Source organism: Zalophus californianus, chromosome 9, assembly GCF_009762305.2.
Source record: "Zalophus californianus isolate mZalCal1 chromosome 9, mZalCal1.pri.v2, whole genome shotgun sequence".
Classification (NCBI taxonomy): domain Eukaryota; kingdom Metazoa; phylum Chordata; class Mammalia; order Carnivora; family Otariidae; genus Zalophus; species Zalophus californianus.
The window spans coordinates 108,122,861-108,144,960 of record NC_045603.1 but is presented as its reverse complement, the minus strand read 5'-3'; the positions used below and the strand labels follow the sequence as shown (position 1 = coordinate 108,144,960).

The 22,100-nt window shown below is 36.1% G+C and overlaps 1 protein-coding gene across 4 annotated transcripts in view; it reads right to left on the bottom strand.

The window, feature by feature from the left end:
* Positions 1–22,100, bottom strand: part of CUL2 (cullin 2) — a 102,439-nt gene that overhangs the window by 62,663 nt on the left and 17,676 nt on the right. For all 4 annotated transcript variants that reach the window (XM_027594885.2, XM_027594887.1, XM_027594884.1 and 1 more), the window contains 3 exons: positions 18,173–18,313; positions 8,278–8,380; positions 4,723–4,817 (listed from right to left, as the gene is read on the bottom strand). In XM_027594885.2, the coding sequence (XP_027450686.1) occupies positions 4,723–4,817; positions 8,278–8,380; positions 18,173–18,291 (317 nt within the window). In that variant the 5' untranslated portion in view covers positions 18,292–18,313. The remainder of the gene's footprint in view (positions 1–4,722; positions 4,818–8,277; positions 8,381–18,172; positions 18,314–22,100) is intronic.

Below are 22,100 nucleotides of genomic sequence, written 5' to 3'. Positions count from 1 at the left end.
AGCCACAAACGCCAGGAAATAAAAGTAATCACTAACATTTACTGAGCTCGTGTCATGTGTCAGGCATACCCCTAAGCGTTTTAGGCGGCTGAATACTATGAAGTAGGTATATGTGGTACTACTACGACCCTCCTTTTATATGTACGAAAACTGCAGCTTAGCTTAAAGAACTCGCCAAGGGTCAATCTGCTAGTGGGTGACAGAGCGGGCACAGAAATTTCACAAGTTCTCCCTCTCTCGTTCAGCAAGTATTGACCAAGTGTGGACTCCAAATCAGGCAGTGTGCCAGGCCCCAGGGACAGAAAGATGAAAAACAAAAATGTGGGCTTCCCGCACAGAGTTTACACATCTGGTAGAATATACAAACATAAACAAATGCAATATTTCAACAGTAACATGTGCTCCCTGAGTAGTGGGAATTTAATTGTCATATCTTTACCATTTATATGTGCCTTCCTATAGGGATCCTTTGCACCAAACCAGTTTCTTTTTTGGTTTGTGGTACCATGGCCATCCCAGTAATCCCACTAAAAGATTAGAAACATTTATCTCTCATCCTTCCCTTTTACTACTTTAATCAGCTGCTCTTCACGTCCTCCTAAACTACTCATCATCCTCTCCCATTACTTTCCTTCTCTCTTCCAATGCCTTTTGTTTAATCTCTGCTTCGATCATCTGCAACACTCCCATGACTGGTCTTTATTTCCTGTTTCTGCCATCTCTAATTCATCTAAAAATTACTCACCTATTCAGAATACTAAGTAGCTCCTTTATACCTATAGAGTAACTATAAACTTCTTAGGATAGCGGTTTGTTAATGCTGAACAACCAGCTGCTAGATCTGCAGAGATCTGGAATCACTATTCCGTTTCAAAGATCTGTATGTATATTCTTGAGCCAGCATACTGCTTTAGTGGAGCTTTATGTTTTATATCTGATAGGACAAGTCACTATTCTCTTTACCTCATGGAAAGAACTTGAACTTACGTTAACTGTATCTTTCTCATTCCAGATTTCTACTCCTGATGTTAAGTTTAAGCCTGATAGACAAGCTTTTAAAATAATTTAAAGATATAACTTAAAATGTAAACAGTGCAATTTTTCATTTTGATGTGGATACAATTCTTAATTTCTAAGTCATTGGAGTATTTTACAGTCAATTTTATTCATCACAGATTTGTTTTTAAATAAAGACATATGTTCTAGGAAATCATAAAAGAATCAGGTCCCAATAATTTCTTAAAATATTTTATACTCTACCACACAGGCAATACCTGGCTGTTCTGCTCACATATAATGCAATAGTTTTTATAATTTTTATAATGTTTTTATAATTTATTTCAGCAACAAAGTGTTTAATAAGTATCCTTTGCTTTCCTGGAATATTAGCACTGACACAATTAAAAATAGTACTTGACAATAATGACTAGCGAAAATTTTGAAGCCTCCAAGAAACCAAGCACTTCAATCTGTCTTAGGAAATTCCATTACAAAAATTGTTCTCATGCTAATACCTACTGGATTTCAAGAGTTGTTAGTTCTCCAGCTAATATCTTACGTACTCCACTTCAAGAGCCAGCAGGGTCTAAAGAGATATGTAGTACTGGGAAACGTGACGCAGGAATATCATTATTTTCTTTAAAGTAGAATCCTTAAATTACCTATGCTAATGCATATCCATCTTATAAATCAATCAGAATAAAGAAGAGGGTAGAAATTACTTCATAAAAATATTAAAAAATACTTTTAAAACAAAATTGAATTTTTCCTTTCTATTTCTTTACACAGATTTCCTTATAGAGTATGACTAAAAATGATTAGCTAGCCTGGATAACCTCAGTACCCCACAATTAAAAACTATCACTAAGCAGTTTTCATCTAATTATTGCCAACTATATCCTCTATGAAAAGGATTTTACCATCTATTCTACCAATATAATTAAATAAATGATGATCAGCCACATGATGCCAACATCACAGTGGTCAAATAAAATTCTCTATAAGTGAATCCCATGAGCCATTAGTTCTAAGTCTTTGCTACAGAGAGTGGAAGGTTACTACGTGATTTCAGAGAGTGATCAGATTTGCATGTTAGGAAAAAATAACATGAGTTCAATAAATAGAATAAATTTGAAATAAAAGGCCAGAAGACTGGTTATAGGGACTTTAATAGTTCAGGTGAGAAATGATAAAAAGCTTGCAATGCAAAGGAAATAATGAATTTAAGAGACATGTGGAGGACCTGACCAACAGGGATCAGGTAGAGAGGACAACTGTAAGTGAAGAAAGGATAACTGAGACTTCCGGCATCTATGTCTGGATGTACAGTATTACTACCAATTAAAATTAGTAATACTGGGGTGCCTGCGTGGCTCAATTGGTTAAGTGTCTGACTCTTGATCTCAGCTTGGGTCTGAATCTCAGGGTCGTGAGTTCAAGCCTTGCACTGGACTCCATGCTGGGCATGGAACCTACTTAAAAAAATAAAAAAATAAAAAATAAAAATAATACTGGGGATAGTGTGTATGTAAAAGATAACAAGCTCAGTTTTGAAATCTGCAGTACTACAATGTACCCATGGAATACCCTGAAGGTATAGGCAGGCTAGGTAAAAAAATACTCCTCTGAAACTTAGACCACCTGGGATAAACACGTATTTTGGTGGTTAGCAACATATAGGTTGTAGCTAAAACTAGGAGTAACTGAAATCATTTTAGAAAGAATGCATAGTGTAAGATAAGGGATGAGAACAGAATCTACCTAAATGACTAAAAGAGTGTATCCAGAATGAGACTAAAGTAGAATGAAGAAGTGAAATGGGTTTAATTGGACTGATCTGGGTTTAAATTGTGGTTTTTTTTGTAGCTGAGTGACCTTGACCAAAGTCTTAAATGACCTCTCTGAGAGCCTGGTTTCCTTAGCTGAAAATTTGGAGACACCAACTACCTCATACGGTTTATATACACACATACATTTGTGTATATAGCATATATATTTAATAAAGTTCACTAACAGTACCAATTTATTATTAATATTAGTATTAATTTAAATAGTACCAAATTATTGATTTTGATGCAGGAGAAGCTAGAAAACTAAAAAAAGAAAGAAAGAAAGAAAACCAATTTAAATCTTTACTAAAATGTCTCAGCTCAAGAGGGAACCCACAGCACACAGCATACTGTATTGGCATATAGTCTAAATACTCATTAAGTCATCTATATACCAGTGGCCCAAGCATGTGGCCAACGTCACACACGTGCTCTCACTCTTATCCTTAAAATTCCTCTAATTCACCTCCACAGTTTAGCTAGGGAATTCTTAAAAGTTCTATTTATGACTATCTTACTTTGGTGGATGAGGTAAAAAAACAACCATGAAATGTCAGGATGTTTTATGTATGGCAAACACTGTTTTATAAAAGCCAAAGCCACGGTAAACCTTGTGCTTGTCAGCAACTGCTAGCTTCTGATTTTATTACATTTGGCTCTTCTAAGAAGAAATAAAAGCTAATGGAGGTTGAAATAAGCTCCAGTTTCTAACAGAGGCAACTTACAGTAAGTAAACTCCAGTGTTGTTATAAAAACAGGAACATGAACCAGTGACAAAGGACAAACACGCCAAGAGAACCAAGCCCTGGCCTCGGTGTGGTAGTCCAGCAATGCATGAAATAACTGTACACATAATACTCTGACACTGAGCTTCGCTCCTCGGTTTCTCACTGGGGAGAACTGAGGACCTGAGGAGTTTCTCCCCAGTGAGAAACTGGGGCAGGGGTCCATCTCTGCCCATGCCACAATGCACAGGCCAAAATTATCACCACCTCCATCACAGGCCACAACCATTTCAAGAGCAGACACTCTCATTCCAAAGGTCAAAGGCCCAGGTGACTTAATGACCCTATTCCTTATTTATCTACTATTCTTCAGTAAATAGGTTTCTGCCTTATGTCCCCAGGAATTTATTTCCATTGTCTATGTGAATGGGTTAGAAAGGATCAGCGCAGAGTACCACAGGAACATGCAGGAGTGACAGTTAACACCAAAGATCTAAGTAGGAGACTGGGTAGAACAAGGAAGAGGGAAGTTCAGAGACAGAATGGTGGAGAAACACATCAGAATTCGTCATTCAGAGAAAGGAGGACAAGCAATCCAGACAGATACAACAGCACAAGGAGAGGCAGGAAAATGTGAGAGATCACAGGACATTGTGACACTGTAGGTAATTTAATATAATGCCTAAAGGATAAGGTAGAACTTCAAGGGAACAACTGCTGAGTGCTTTAACTAATAGTGTTTCCATGAAACATAAAATACTGGATCTTAGAGTCAAATAAGAGCATACGGGAGGGGAACATGGGCTTGGATTTACTCCACCAGGTTTCATCCAAGCTGAAGTTGCACTTTGGAACTCTGTCAAGATCTAACACGTGCCATATATACAGAGAGAGTCCCAGACAATACGAAAAAAAATGAACTATGAAATTAAATATAGTTTTAGTTTTCAGAGAATAACTTTCCATACACTGCCTGGCTCCCAAAGACTCACATGACCCAGACTACAGACCTTCCCCCATAGGAGACAAAGTCGATTGACTACAGAATGCTTTAGGTTTGTTCATTCATTTAAAAATTTAAAAACAAAAAGCCAAAACCCAAAACTCCTTCAATTACTGAATACAGGCAACACTGTTTAGGTTGTCAAAGAGTTTAAAGGCATACTTACCTATACAAGCAGTCCATATAGTCTGCACCTTTGCTATATTCCTCCCAATACCTATGATACATAACAAGTACTTGCTCTTCAGACTCCAGAACTCTCTATATAAAGAAGAAATATATTTTTACTTGGAAAGCACTAATGATTTTCATTTGTAAGCTATGAAATTTGTCAAAAATGAGTGTTCTAAAAAGTAGTCTAAATTACATTTACAAATTACATTCTAATTTAACTGCTTTTAGTAAAACTGAAACAACCAGAAAAAAGTGTGTCTTAGATATGAAAATAAAGCATCCATACTAGAGAGTAAACAGTTTCATTCTCTAAAAGGATAAAATGTGATGGTGTGAGGTTGTCTTTGGGCTAGAATATCATATGAAGATCAGTTTAAAAGAGGATGTAATTCTACTGCCACATATCTGTGTGCTTCCTCAAATCCCTCACTTTTGATCATCTGCTAGTTATAAAAATATATCATTACTCTGAATTATTCACTTATGTCAATAAGACTATTTATGAAAATTGACACCTTTTCTATATTCCCCAAATAAGTTGTTTTATATTTACTTAACAGAAATCGATTACTTTTTGAAAAACAAAAATCAAGCTTAAATCTGAGATCTAACTTTTTAAAAGTTATTTTTGAAGGAAATCTAGTCTAACAGTAAAAATACACTGGACTGATATTCAAAAGATATTAGGTTCTTCTATCTCAGTTCTTTCATTAACTCTCCATATGACTTTAAGCAAGTCATGACCTCAATATCCATCTAATTAATTCTCTGCTGAAATGCTGTGCTTTTAAACTTGGAATTGTAATAATTAAGGCTCAAGAGACAGAAATAACCTATAAATAGTATCTTTTTTGCCTGTCATATTAATAAATTAATTAAAAACAGCAACTACTATTAATAATGCTGGGGGGAAAAGCACACTTAGAAACTGCTGCTGCTGGGTGAATAAATATAAGAACAATTTGTTACTGTATGTCAAATCAATAAAAAATGTTCATGACCTATGGCTTAATAATTCTATATCTAGGTATTTATCCTATAAGAAACTCAGCTACACAAAAATAATTTAGCTACCAGGATAGTCACAGAAGCACTCATTGTTTATAAAAACAAATTATATATATTGCAAATAATCCATATGCCCAGCAGTATGACAATATTTAAACAAATTGTAGTATCTCCACACAATGAAAAATTTTACAATCATTGCCAGGATTATAAAAGTCCATTTAATGACAAAGAAAGAGACTTATATTATTATTAAAAATCAAAAAGATTATAAAGTATATAATATGATTCCATTTTCTAATAAAAATGGACGTCTACACAAAGCAAAAATATGCTAAGGACAAATATCAAATTTTATATGTATATATAAACATATGCCAAGACAGATGTATTTTAAGTATAGATAATCAAAAATATCATAGTAGTTAATACTGTAAGTATGTTATGAGTATTGTTTCAGTGATGATTTTCTTCTTTTTGCTTATCTGTATGTTCTAAATTATCTAAAACGGCAATGCCGGGATGCCTGAGTGGCTCAGTCGGTTAAGCGGCTGCCTTCGGCTCAGGTCATGATCCCGGGGTCCTCAGATCAAGTCCCGCATCAGGCTCCTGCTCAGCGGGGAGCCTGCTTCTCCCTCTGCCTGCCGCTTCCCCCTGCTTGTGCTTGCTCTCTGTCTCTCTCTCCTTCTCTCTCTGACAAATAAATAAATAAAATCTTAAAAAAATAGAAAATAAATAAATAAATAAAACGGCAATGCAATACTTTAGTAATTAAAAAAGTTCCCTCCCCCAGTCAAATAAAATTTTCTTCTCACAGGTGAAACTGCTTCAAATCTGTTGGCTATGTTAATAATTTATTTGTCATCAACATATTAGCCAACTTCTTTTTTGTCACAGGATCTGAGAAAACATATGGTATACAATTATATAAGTATTCTAAACATTTGTAAAACTATTTCACATCATTTTAAAGTGCAATTATACCAATGTTAATTTCCTAGTGTTAATAAATGTACCACTGTTATACAAGATGTTAACCTTAAGAGGCTGGTAAAAAGGATATAGGAATTCTGTATTATTTTTGCAACTTTTCTGTAAGTCTGAAAGTATTTCAAAATAAAACATTTAAAAAAACACAACCCATGCTAAAATATAAAACTGCAAAATTTGTAAGTGCCTTACACAGGTAACAATTATGGTATAACCAAAGTTCACTAGATTATCATAGCAGAACTTTAAAACTAAATTATTAAACACTGTAAGAACAATTTAAAGTACCTGTTATCAAAACTGCTTTCATGAGCTGACAAATGCACATATTAGAACACTAAAATGTATCTGCCATGTATAATAAAAAGTAGAGCATTTCCTTCAAAAGTTTTAAAAGGGAACTATCACATGATCAATTGCACTCTGGGGTTATCACCACTTTAAAACGTATCTGCACCTAGCCACATCCAAGGTTAGACACAGTATTATATAGTGTTATTGTATCTCCAATTTATTTTTATTTTATTTAAATTCAATTAATGTACAGTGTATTATTAGTTTCAGAGGTAGAATTCATTAGTTCATCAGTTGCATATAACACCCAGTGCTCATTACATGAAGTGCCCTCTTTAAGGATCACCCAGTTACCCCATCGCCCCACCCTTCTCCCCTCCAGCAACCCTCAAGTTTGTTTCCTAGAGTTAAAACAGTCTCTTATGGTTTATCTCCCTCTCTGATTTCGTCTTATTTTATTTTTCCCTCCCTTCCCCTATGATCCTCTATTTTGTTTCTTAAATTCCATGAGTGAAGCCATATGATAATTCTTTCTGACTTATTTTGCTTAGCATAATATCCTCTACTATATCTCCATTTTAAAGATAAAGAAACTTAAATTTTAATCCATAAGGGAGATTAAGTGAGTTGCCTATGGTCACACAGCTAATGAAAGGTACAGTCAAGTTTCTAGCCCAGACAATAAGTGATCTCTTCCAGTTCCTGATCAGATCAGTAGTCCAAAATAAGAAATACTGTCTAAAGCCAAATCCCGCAAATTCTTTGTTCATACACAGATCAAGTCCATGGTGTTGCCCTTGTACATATGGCATACTAACTAAAATAAGTGGTCACAGGGACAGTTTCTACCATGCTTTTTAATTTGCCATTTCCCTTTGTCATTTTAGGTTTTTGTAAGGTTTTATGTAGGATATGAAGAGGCAGCTAAATGGCCGAAAATAATAAAGATAGAAAACGGTTCTAATAAACACCATCCAGAGGACATAGAAGCAAATTTTGAAGTTGAACAAACCTTGATTTGAAACCCCACTATTTCAGTTACTAGTTATATGATCCTGAGTAACTAAACTGAGAATCTAACAACATAATGCTTAACTCATAAACCTTAAATATATATAATCAGAAAAATGCTATTTAGGAAACAAAGCAAATAACCTTAACGTGATATAAGTTCTGCACTGGAAAACAGTAAACTAGTCTAATAATAACTACCCAGCTACAAACATATTTATATCATGTAGGTACCACTCCTTACCTTGTGCAAATGCCGTACATGATTTTCCAAAAAAATCTTAGTTTCTGTATAAAGTCTTTCTCCAAGGGGTTCAGGATAGGCCACACATAAAGCATAGATATCTCTAGTTAAATTGTTAAGGTTTTCATATCCATTGGGGAGATATTACTTTAAAATAAGAGATTTAATTCAAGTTTGCCATTAAAAAATGAAAAATCCTTTCAGGCAATTTAAGATTATACAGATATAGAAAAAGTAAAAAAAAAAAAAAAAGCCATGCTTACTTTAAAAAGCACTATAAGTGTTATTCATTTATTCATTCAACAAATATTTCTTGAGGATTATTAGACAGCATTGTAAGGAAAACTGTTCTTCTCAAAGAGCTTAAAATTCAGAGCGGCATTCTGGTAAATCAAGTTACCAAGAAATCTACAAAATAAGGTTTATGTAAGGATGGACATAAGCATAATATCAACAAAGGGCTATGGAATATCACAAGCAGATATGTGTATGCAATTCTGAGAAACAAGTTACAAAAACTACTCACTTGACACATTTTCCCACATCATAGTACTTATAACATCCTACAACCTACACACTATCCTTCAGTATTTATTCCATTGGAAAGAATTACAGTATGAATAGTATTATCAATTAATTTTTTGAGTACCAACTGACTACCTTGCTAAGTATCACAAGTCATAGATATGCTGTAGCAGACAGCTCTTAATCAGGAGACAGAGAGTGCCTGGGTGGCTCAGTTGGTTAAGCGACCGCCTTCAGCTCAGGTCATGATCCTGGAGTCCCGGGATCGAGTCCCGCATCGGGCTCCCTGCTCAGCGGGGAGTCTGCTTCTCCCTCTGACCCTCCCTCCTCTCATGTGCTCTCTCTCTCAAATAAATAAAATCTTTAAAAAAAAAAATCAGGAGACAGAGGAAATGGGATCTGATTGAGACTTTAGTTTTACTAGCCAGTGATCCTGACCAAGTCTCTTCACCTTTCTGCATTGCCATTTCCTCATCTCTAAGCTAAGAGTAATAAACCCTCTCTTGATATCTCTAAAGAATCCTTTTAAGACCCAAATAAGTTCATGAATGTTAAAGTGCTTCATAAACTATGCATCACTGAACAGATGCTGAAGATAAAGCATATGTGAAGCAATTTGAGAACAGCCTAATTAGAGTTGCAGATAAAAACTGAAAATAAGGTTATTTGGGATGGAGTCAAGTATTTAATATACTTAATATACTTTTATTTATATTATAAATATACTTAATATAAGGATCGGGAAATATTTCAAATAAAATTTTTGCTTAAAAATATGGAGGTAGGGGGCGCTGGGCTGGCTCAATTCGAAGAGCATGTGACTTCTGATCTCAGAGTTGTGAGTTCAAGCCCCATCTTGGGTGTAGAGATTATTACTACTACTACTACTAATAATAATAATCTTAAAAAAATTTTAACAAACTTCCATTATAAAAAAATATACAGAAGTAGGAGGAAGATTGTTCCTCTATCTCCATAACATTTTATACATTTTTCTTCTATAGAACTTACTTTAATACAATAGAAATTACTTATACCTTTATCATCCACACTAGCCTGTTCTTAATCATCTCTAGAGTCCCAGCTCCAAAGCACAATTCCTGGCACATAAGAGGCACTTATTAAACACTCGGTGATAGAAGGGAGGTAGGGAATTAATATGTGCTCTGTTTACCTAGTATCCTTACTCCAGAAAGAACAAGCAGCCCTCTCCATATGAGGTCAGGGATGGGTAGATTTTGGTCAGACTTTGCCAGGCTCCTTCTAAATCCTTTTGTTTTTAATTATATATAATTAGTAAATAAAGTATCTTCATGTGTATATGTATACATTCTTCAGTATACTATTGTGCTAAATATAAACTGAAAAAAGTTTACAGTAAAAAAAAGCAAAAATATCCATATAGTGTAATACTGCTGTGCCAGGTTTTTGTTTTTTGAAGATTTTATTTATTTGAGAGACAGAGACAGCATGAAGGGGGGACAGAGGGAGAGGGAGAAGCAGACTCCCCGCTGAGCAGGGAGCCCAACTCGGGCGCTCAACCCCAGGGCCATGAGATCATGACCTGAGCTGAAGGCATATGCTTAACCAACTAAGCCACCCAGGTGCTCCTGTGCCAGGTTTTTTGTAGAAAAAAAAATATACAGTAAGAAACAAACTATTACGATTACTTTAAATGAGATATAATGAACCTTTATAAATAGATTAAAAAATAGTATGTAAGAACTATTTACCAACAATAACAAAAATATTAACATACTACAAAGAAAATGAAATTTTAACATACATCATCTAAGAAAGAATTTAGAAATTTATCTGGACACAAATTTTAAGAGAATTGGTAATAGTCTGGGGAGAGGAGAAGGAGCAAGGTATGAATACAGAAGAAAGGTGCTCCAAAATAATGTATTAGATGAGCTCCTGGATCTAGCTTGGAGGTTTCAGCTATAAATTCCTCAGGGGAAAAAAAAAAAGTCCTAGTTCACCACATAAGAGATTTGTTTTGTTTTATCATATATTTATATTCAATCTCAATTACTCATCACAATCTTACCCTAGTAAAGACAAATATAAAATTGTTGTCAGAATTAAGCATATTAGAAGTGAAGAGAGGGGCGCCTGGGTGGTTCAGTCGTTAAGCGTCTTCCTTCGGCTCAGGTCATGATCCCAGGGTCCTGGGATCGAGTCCCACATCGGGCTCCCTGCTCAGCGGGGAGCCTGCTTCTCCCTCTCCTGCTCCCCCTGCTTGTGTTCCTGCTCTCGCTGTGTGTCTCTCTGTCAAATAAATAAGTAAAATCTTAAAAAAAAAAAAAAAGTGAAGAGTAGTTACCCCTAGTGACTGAGGGGGAATGTGGGGTGCTTCTGGGATGCTAGGAGTGCTATTTATTGGGTACATGGGTACATTCATGTTATGAAAATTCACCTGTGTGTTACTGTCAGTGTGTATACTACACTTAAATTTAAATTTTTTTTAATAAAGATTAAATTTAGGCAGGATCTAGATCAACAATTTTTTTGGCTTAGGTGTTGATGCATTTAAGATCTTTAAGTTCTGAATACTTATTTCAAGAATTTTCATCTATATTTGCTCTTTTTTTTCCTGAAGCCATAATACTTATTTCTAGAATACACAACTTGATACTGAAAAATTAACATGATTCAATACCATAATTTCAGCATGATATGCTAATTATGTGCCCAAATGTTTTGTATCACCAAAATTAGTATCTCAATACATCCACTGCATGTACATGTAAACAAAATTGGCTGAAAGGACACACTACAGGACTTACCTTCTTCCCACTTAGGGAAAAAGGATCTGTGCAGGACAGGGAATACAGGGAGACTTTCCCATTTCAATCCATATACAGGATTTATATACTGTTTGACATCATCAGTGAGGACGTACTTGCGTGTTTTTCAGTGGAGTCTACCTTAATAAATCTTTTAATTTTTTAACTCACCATAGTTTGGGGTGTCAGTTAACCACTGTATAATGTCACTTAACTGTCTAAAAGATATTTCTAAATATGCTGTTTTTCTCTAACCTATTCAAATATCTAACCACCCTGGAAATATTTGGGCCTTAGGAAGAGCACCTAACCCCTACAGGATTCAATTATGATTTGGTTTTAGACAAGGCACTTTAAAAAACAAAAAATGGGAAATAACTGGAGGAGGCCAGTTTTAGATTTAAACACTGTCTTCTCCAAAGTCATCTTTTCCTTAGGTTACTCTTTTGGGAGCCAGGATATACAAATTCCTCTATTATGAACTTTCCACTTATAAAAATTCTCACAAAAAACAAAACTGTTCCAGAGCAAAAGTTCTGAACTCTGTCACAACCAAAAGACAGTGTCGGCCAGCAGCAAAATCATTTATTTTGGTTCATTTTCTCTATTAAAGGTGCTACCTATGCTTGGGTTTAATTTTTAATTTTAACACTATTAATTCTATTATGTAGTGGGTCCAAAACAATGAGTTCTACAATGGGGATGTAAAGATTATCCACAGCAGCAGGACACACACCATCAACCATTTTCTAAGAAAGAAAACTGCCCACCTGGAAAGGAGGAGTAACACTGTATTATTATTTTGGAGGTCTTGACACTGGGCTGCAAAATCCCCCTTCCTTTCTTCTGTCTCTGCTCCCCCTCAACTCTTGCTGTCTAGTCTTTTTCCGTCTGGGCCCTCACCTGCCCCTACCCTAGGCCCTCTCATCCTGTGTGTCCTGGTCCTGCTGAGGGCCACTGCAGATGACTCTCATTAGAAACGAGAAAAAGAGGAGCAGTTTACTGGCTCGGTCAGTGGAACATGAAACTCTTGATCTCAGGGTTGTGTGTAGAAATTACTTAAAAATAAAATCTTTAAGACAAACAAACAAACAGAAGAAAAAAAAAACAATGACAGAAAACCAAGCCATGGGAAAAGAAGTACACATTGCATGTTTATGGGTTCTTATTATGAAGGTTTAGCTTATAGGAGATTCATATGGATGTGCTTTTAAGTTATGTATATTACATATAACAGGAAACAAATTTTTAAACAGTGCTGGTGAATTTAAAAAAAAAAAAGGAAAGCTTATCTTAAAATTGAAAATGGTACAATGACCAAAAAAGTATTGACAATAAAAAATAAAGATCTTTATTGATATTTCTGAAGAAAAAGAATAAACATGCAATATGTAAAAGATGCAGTATCTATGAAATCATCAACTAGCAAGCAAGGATATAAAATTATTGGTTAAAATGGAAACACTTTAAAGTGTATATAACTACAGAATCACAATAATCAAATATTCACCTGATTTAACGTGGAATAGAGTGAAAATGTTACTGATGCTTCAAGCAGAGAAAACTACAGATAAGACCTTTCCCAATCTGTACAATCTAAGAAAAAATGATGGGCTACTAAGTGCAGACGCCAAGGTTAATAAGAAGTTCTCCTAAAATTTGTGAGGATCATCAGGGATGGAGATGACCTACTTCAGTACTTTTCAATGTAGTCAAAACTGGTCTATGTTTGAAAAGATGCCTGACAGAATATATATTAGAAATGAGGACAACAGTACGCTTGGTTTTAAAACCTGGTTTTTCTATCTGGGAGAAATACATTCATGAATGCATTTTAGATTTCCGCTCACTTATCACTTTGGACTTACATAAAACCATTTAGAATCTACCTTGCCCTTAAGTAGGAGAGCTTCTATACTATACTGCAGGGTTTGGGAATTGTCTTAACAGCTACGAAAAGGCAGAAAACCGTGACTAAAAGTAAACCAAAACAGTCAAAGAACTCCAACCCAGAAAAACACAACAGTAAATCTAGATCTATACCTAGCCTTACTGTAGAAAAGCACTTGACAGAAATCCTCAGTAAAGAGTAAATCCCAAACCACCCTAAGCTGTCATAACGTTTCTGTTAGGAAGTATTATTACTTGTGTTAGGGAGAATTCTAAAAATGGCCTCCTAAGATTTTCCACCCTAACACCTGGGACTGCTACTTTACATGGCAAAAGGGACTCAGAGCACAAAGTCAGAATTATGATTACTAATCAGCTGACCCCAATAGAGAGAGTAGCCTGGACTTTCCAGGCGGGCCTAATCCAATCAAATGAGCCTCTTAAAAGCAGATCTCCATCTGCTTCTAGCCCTCTGTGGTTAACTGCAGAAGGGGAAGTCTGAGAGAGCACAGGAAGATTTGCCATGTCACTGCTGGCACTGAAGACGGAAGGGAGTCACATGCAAAACCTGAAGTGTAACAAGTCACTGAGAGCAGTTCACAGCCAAGAGACAACAAAAATGGAGACCTCAGAACTAAAACTGCAACAAATTGAATTCTCCCAATTAACAGCAATGGGCTTTAAAGAGGCCCTGAGCTCTAGATGAGAGTTAGCCAGCCAACTCCTTGATTTCGGCTTTGTGAGATCCGGAGCAGAGAACCCAGTCACACCGTGGACCTCTGATCCACAGAACTGTGAGATAATAAAAGGATGTTTCCCAAAGACACTAAATTTGTGGTAATTTTTTATGTATTAAAAAACTGAGGTCTTTTATTTACACTGCCTATCAACCAGAACGCCTTGCATTGTACCTGGACGCAGTACATTTATGAAGGATGAGTGTTAAGAAACCTGCTTATCAACACAATAAAAGAACTACCTAAATATTAATGTTATTTATTTCATCTGTGCAGTATACTTAATGACATTTGACAGTAGCTATTCACTCCCCAAATATTTACTGAATACCTACATGTGCCAGATGTTGGGAATACAGCAGTGACCAAAATGGCCAAGAATCCCCGCCCTTATGGAGTTTATATTTAGTAAAAAATGCTGTGGACAGGGTTCCATAAATTCTGTACTTACACATGTTAAACACTTCAACTGACAGACCAAGCTTCCTTAATGCCCACTTCAAGAGCATAAGGAGACTGGAGCATTTTACTTCCGCATTCTATCCTACAATATGAGTAAGTCATCTTATCCCATCACTAAACCACGACATCCTCAGCTGTAAAATCGGGCTATTAATACATATTTTACAACGTCACTGGTAACAAATTAATCACATACATGTATAAGTTGAAAGAAAAAATTATGACACAGAAATATATACACAGCATGATTCAATTTATATAAAGTTCCAAACACAGAAAGAACCAATTAATTGTTAGGGCTGTATACATAAGCAGTTATACTATTTAAAAAAAACAACAAGGAAACAATAAGTGCAAAAGTCACAAGAGTAGTTCCCTCTAAGATAAGGAGTGGGCTTGTGAACTGAGGTGGACATGTAGTAGGGGAGAGTTGGTGGATCCTGGCAGTGTTCTAGTTCTCAACCTGTGCAGCGATTATGCAGGGGTTTGCTTTCTAACTATCTGTTCAACCCCACATGTACATCTTATGAATTTTTCTACACATGTACCAGTTAACCCTTGAACAATGAAGGAGTGAGGGGTGCCAAACGCCCAGCAGAAGGAAATCCACATATAACTTTTGACTTTCCCAAAACTGAACTACTAATAGCCTACTGTTGACTTCACCTTATCTGAAATAGAAATAGTTGATTAACACCTATTTTGTTTCTGTATTAGATATTGTATTCTTATAATAAAGCAAGCTAGAGAAAAGACAATCTTATTAAAGTCGTCAGGAAGAAAAAATACATTTTCAGTACTGTATTTGTTTAGAAAAAAGTGGGGAAGGGGTGCCTAGATGGCTCAGTTGGTCAGACACCTGGCTCTTCATTTCGGCTCAGGTAATGATCTCATGGGTCCTGAGATCGAGCCCCACATCAGGCTCCATGCTCAGCAGGGAGTCTGCTTGAGATTCTCTCTCTGTTCTCCCTCTGCCTCTCTCCTCCCCAGCTCGAAAATCTCTAAAATAAAATAAACCTTTCCCAAAAAAACCCACGTATAAGTAGATACATGTAGTTCAAACCTGTGTTCAAGGGTCAACCACATTACACTTCACACACCCCAAAAAATGCTTTATAAAAGATCAATTACTATCATATACAGTGATACACAATTTGGAGTAGGCTTCTTTTCATTTTCAAAAGATTAAAGTTTTATAGTCTCTAAAATTTTTACCTAAGATACCTAAGAGTCAGAAGTCAACCTCATATTTTTGGGCAAATTAACAGGGAAAGGGATTTTACTTCAAAACAATTTGTAATACAGTCCTTTATTTTCCAAAATAAAATTTAAAGTAAGAAATTCTCTTAATTTTATTGTTTTCGCAGATATTCTTTATTTTAAAGAGAGGAGAAGAAAATTCATGAACAGGTAACTGGACTATCTTAAATGAATCAAACAATAAACATTTTAGAAATAAATGACCGAAGCGACACTTTCCAGGGAAGTCACGTATTTCTATGACCAACTCCTTCTTTCTCTGTTCATATTTTAGTTGAAATAGCCTTAAAACTACCTATGTACCTTGTCTAGTAACCTTATTAACACACAAGTAACTTTAACATTTTCCATTTTTTTAAGATTCCTATGCAAAACAACCCATGATGTTCCATAAAAAAATTAGACTAATTCAATAATAAGCTCTTCAAAGGCAAAATCCATATCAATTATCCTCTAGATATACTGGCAAGTATAGGGAATTAGATGTTAGAAATCTCATATTTAAGTCTGTGCTCCTTCGGTTACTACCTGCATGATGTGAGTATCAATTTCCTCCTTTGTTAAATAAAGACAATTATTACCTGCCCCACCAATCTGACAGGCTTGTTTGAGATACCAAATAATATAAAAAATATAAAACACCCTTGCAGACTATGAAGGCTTCCAGAAACATTACCATCATTTTATTTATCTTTAGTGCCTAGAACATAGGTAGCCTAACACATTTCTTAGTAGTGACTACAAATGTAATGAATGAGATGGTTTGCTGTTGGTCTAAAAGAACCTCACCGTTCTTGCATCAACATTCAGCTTAATATAAAAACTGAATTAAGCATTAAGAACAAGTTGAGTCAGTGTTATAAAATCCAAGCTTCTCTAAAGAGCATATGCCCACATTATGAGGGTAGCCATCCCTTAGACCCAGAAGACTGCTAGAGGGCAGCACAGAGTTGGAAAAAACTGTGAATCTCCACACACATTTTGGTTAATACCTTCACATATTAATTTCCCTTTCTGGAGGAAGAATCTCTGGTTCCTACAATATCCAACCAGTCCTCAAGGTCTCCTGCAAGGACCTGGGGCACTACCTTGCCATTTGGACCCAGAGACACCCAGGCCTCAACCTTACCCCCTTTCTTTACCCTGAGACAGGACATGTATGGTGTTACCCGTGGTAAAAGACCGAGGCAGTTCAGAAGTCTGCCAGTGAACATGTTCCAATGTACCTACGTTTTCCCCATGCCCACCCAGCCTTGGTCCCTGGCAGACATTGGTAGAGTTGATGAGACTACCATCCATGGCTTTGCCCCAGGTACCTGTGGCCAAGGGTTCCTAGAGACCCCTTTAACCTCCCAAATACTAAGAAGCTGAAGTATTTTAATATTTGGGATTTTTTCTTGGTGCCAGAGTTTATATACAGAATGCCGGGGTGCACAGTGTTTTTTATATATAAGTAATATATACAGTATGTATATATTAAAAAAAAAAAAAGGTTGCTGTCATGTAGGAATGCAGGACACCGGGATTCAGATTATTCTAGAGAAACCACAAATTTGTATTTTCATATAAAATTGCTAATTCACAAATATAGACAACCCAATTAAAAAACGTATTTCTAGCTATCAAGTCATTAAACTTGCCATTCACTCTCTACCTGGAACATTCTTCCCCCAGATACGACTTTTGTTCCCTCGCTTTGGTCCAGTCTCTGTTCACATATCACCATCTTCCTCAGAGAGGCCTTCCATGATCATCCAACCTAAGAGAGCTGCTTACACACATACTCCAACCATTCTCCATGCCCTTACCCTGCTTTATTTTTCCCTACAGAGTCTATCACTACCTGCTAGTAGAAGCAGTGGCATTAAGTTTTTTTAAATACCTGTTTATTGTGTGTTTCTCTTAATAGAATGAAGGGAAAGTGGTTTTGTGTACAACTGTATTCCCAAAGCCTCGAATAGTACCTGACATATACATGAGTGCTCAGTATTGTTAAATGAAAGGTTCTCAGGTTGTTGACTGACACATACAGATGAACTTGGAAATGTAAACAATATATGTGAAAGTAGTCACACTGGCATTCTCTTTCATTTATATAAGCATAAACCTGTTCTCACTTTTCAACAAGTTTATCAATTTTAGGACATTTACCAATTTTCACTGATACAGTTATTGATACAATATCACTATCAATACAAGAATATTTATCAATCCTCACTAAAAGGATACGAGAAACGATCGTTCCATGTTGCTCTTTCGACGTATTCCAACATGACAACAGCTTTGATTGTCGTTAAAAGTTTGTTCCATGTTTCATCAAAATCTACTACTCTTGGTTTCAAAGACATTGTGCAAGTTTAGTGTTGAAATCTGTTAATTGAAAACAATAGTAATGTTAGCATGAATTCTACAAACAAGTTACTTGTTTTTAAAGCATCACATAATTCAACAGCACAATAGACAATAGGGGTGAGAACAGAACCTGGCACATAATAAAAACACAATAAACACTGGCCACTATCTTTTCATGACTATCTAGACAAGGAATTACATAGAATATTTACATTCATTACAAACTCTAGGAAATGGAAAGCTTTTACTACAAGTTATTTATGATCAAGTGTGTTGTTTCAAGGATTCAGAAGGCTCAATGTGTTGAGGGAAAAAAAAAGCTGGGGCCCCGTTAGCCAAAAAGCCAACTCCCATCATAAGAAATATGCAAGAGACACTCAATAAAAAGGTTTTGGCTCCAAATCCTTGTATGTACTCTTTAAACTGGGGAGTGAGGGTAGTATGTGGGTGAATATGAGAAGACACAAGAAAGTAAAAGGGTTTATCTTCCCAGAGCCTTAGTTGAGGTAAAAGATTAGGGAGGAAATTCACATTTCTATCAAAACAAATGAAGTGTAAAGTAGAATGCAAAATCCACATGAACCTAAAAAGATAAAAATATTTATAGATTTCGAAGACTATCAGGGATGTAGCAGAGAGCTGAGGCTCCATCTTAGATTCTCAGAGTATCCAATCCCACTCCCCTAATGAAAGCATGGCTCTAGCATGAAACCTCTGGTTCTGGTGACCTTAACCAGCCTAGAAGTGAGCTAAAAGAATTCTTTTGCCTAGGCAGACAAGCTATATTCTAGAAGTTAGCTGGTTTCTGAAACAAAAGGGTCCTAAGGATAGAGAAACTTGGCTCAAGTGCTAGATTCCAAATGCTTCTCAATATCACATCAGAAAAACAGATTAAAAGAGAACTCTTTTAAAGTCAACTTTAATTGAAGAAGGGAATCCTTTTCTGACATGTGTTTTAACATCCTCCCCAAAGTTTTCCATAATTACTAGAACTGTGAACACCACGCTAGCCTGAAGACAAGGCCAAATAAGGAGGAAATCCCTTCTCTTGTCTCTCCTACTGTGTAAGAAAATAGGGGGTAGGAAAACAATGGGGAGAAGGGGAAGAAGCATAAAGAAAAAAATGAGACACGGGGAGGGAAGTGGCTACACACCCCCAGCCCACCAACTGGAGGTGGATCTAAACCCTTCTTACACTTCTGTCCTGAGAAGAAAAGAACTCAAGGAGTCCAAGGAAGAAACTTCAAGAAAGAGAAAGAAAAGGAATCAGAGAGAAGCCAAACAAAATCCAAGAGGATGTGCCACACTGAATCAACAGTCTTTCCTTAACATACCAGAAACTAACCACCAGGCTTTATTTAAACTTCCAGTACTAACTAGAACGGATGAGCGCTAATCTGAGAGTAAGAGTGAGTCAGTGTAAGCGTATGTGTGTGTGTCGTGTATGCATGTTGTGAGTAGGGGTAGGGGAGAAACAGGAAGGGAGGGAGGTAAAGCTCTAGCTGTACAAAGGGAATTAACCTTAACTCCTCTCACTCTTATTTACCACATCCTATCCAACTGTGTTCCTGAATATTTCTTAAATTCATCCATTCCTATAATATTTACATAGTACTTACTATGAGCCAAGCACTATTTTAAGTGCTTTATATAAACTAATTTAATTCTCAGAACTATCTGATTAGGTAGGTCCAACTATTCTCTCCATTTTCCAGATAAGAAAATTGAGTCATAGGGTGATTAAGGAACCTGCTTAAGGTCACAGCACTATTTAATGGTGGCCTCAGAAGGATTCAGACCTGTGGTGGATCCCATGCTCCTAACTGCTATATGCAACTATACTGCCTTACTAGCATCTTTGGTGAATCTTAAATACTTGCCAGGCACCACTCTAGCCTCTGAGGATATAGTGGTCAATAAATAAAATTTGTGACCTTCAAGGTTAGAATCTCAGAACAGGCAAAGACAAAGACAAAAATAACCTACCTACCAAAAAGGTGACCATGTCACTCTTGTACTTAAAGCCATTTGGTATTTTCCACTACAGATAGCACAAAGCTTAAGCTCACTGACAACCTGGCACACTAAGCTTCTATGATTTGACCTTATTAGTATAAGCATCTCTCCAGCTTCCTCTTCTCATGGGACTCCCTTCCTTGACATCATAATCCAGTAACTTCTCTCTGCTTAGAGGTCATTGAACTCAACAGGCTGATACATACACCCAGCCTTTACTCTTTTTGTGTTCTTTACCTAAAATTCTTCTCTTTTTCTTCCTCCCTCTTTCTACCCACTCACCTAACTCTTAACTGATATTATAGGCTTGGTCTAGTATATCTGTCTTTAAAAAACTTTCCTGGGCTCAGTTAAACCAGGTGAGGTATCCTATTTTATGTAGCACTTGAGAAATGCTATACTTACCACTGTTAGAGCATTAACTAACCTGAACTGTAATTATCTGAGCGTTTCTTGAAGATAAGGCCTATTTTGTTACTGTTTACCAAAAGTTGTCAATGTTCCCTTCACAATAGTTTTTTCCCCTTATAAAAATGGCATTATGCCCACTGCTTGTAAATTATTTTAATAGCTACATAGATTGCCTTTTACCTTTATTCAAATTTTGACAGAATTAGAGTGACACTGACTTCTTTGCTGAGACCAACAGGTTTATGGTAGAGTGGGTACATATGCAGTGATAATCCATTTTTAGATGGATGGAGAATATGAAAGTTAAGGTGAGAAAAATACTAGCTTAGTGAAACATACTGGAAATTAATGAACCAATAGCTGAAAGTATGCTGAAATTCTTAAATTCTCTGCCTGCACAATAGAAAGCTCATATAACTAAAAATCTAAGTTCCTTCAACTTATTTAAATTGTTTACATGGTAATTTATTCAGGAGGAATTTATATAAGAATGATACAGAGCAAATAAAGAAACAGGACCACGATCACTGCACTATTCTTCTACATCACCCAAGCTGTCTGGTAATTCGTAAAAACAAACGAGTCTTCTTCATCCCTGTGCTTTACTAAAGACCACATCATGGTCCTATGCCTGACATCCTGCCAAGACCATTTCCATCCCCACTTAGATTATGTCCCACTGAGTATCCACAAAGTTCTCACATTACCAGCTTAGCTTTTTTCTGGGTTCCACCCAGGCAATGTTAGGATTTTGTTTTGTTTTTAAAGATTTTGCTTATCTATTTGAGAGAGAGAAAGAGAACACAAGATGGCAAGCAGCAGGGAGAGAGAGGCAGGCTCCCTACTGAGCAAGGAGCCTGATGTGCGACTTGATCCCAGGAACCTGGGATCATGACCTGAGCCAAAGGCAGACACTTAACAGACTGAGCCACCCAGGCACCACAATGTTAGGGTTTTTAACACTTAGGCAGTACACAGGTACTATGCCTAAGGCCCATGAGTGTTATGAACCCTAAAAACAAATCACAGGCTCTAAATACAAAAAAAAAAAAAAATTCATGTGTCATTACATTTCCAAATAACATTATGTCAACATTAATTATAATACCTATAAAATTTTCACTACATTTGGAAACAATTTATAGACTAGATTTTCTCAGAGAACCATTTCTAAATATATATGATTATCAACAGTAAATTAATTACGAGTGATTTATAGAAACATAGAGTTATCATATGACCCAGAAATTCCACTCCTACATATATACCCAACAGAAAACATGGCCACACAAAAATCTGTACACAAATGTTCACAGCAACATTATTCATAAAGGCCAAAAAGCAGATATTAACTCAAACATCTATCAACAGATAAATG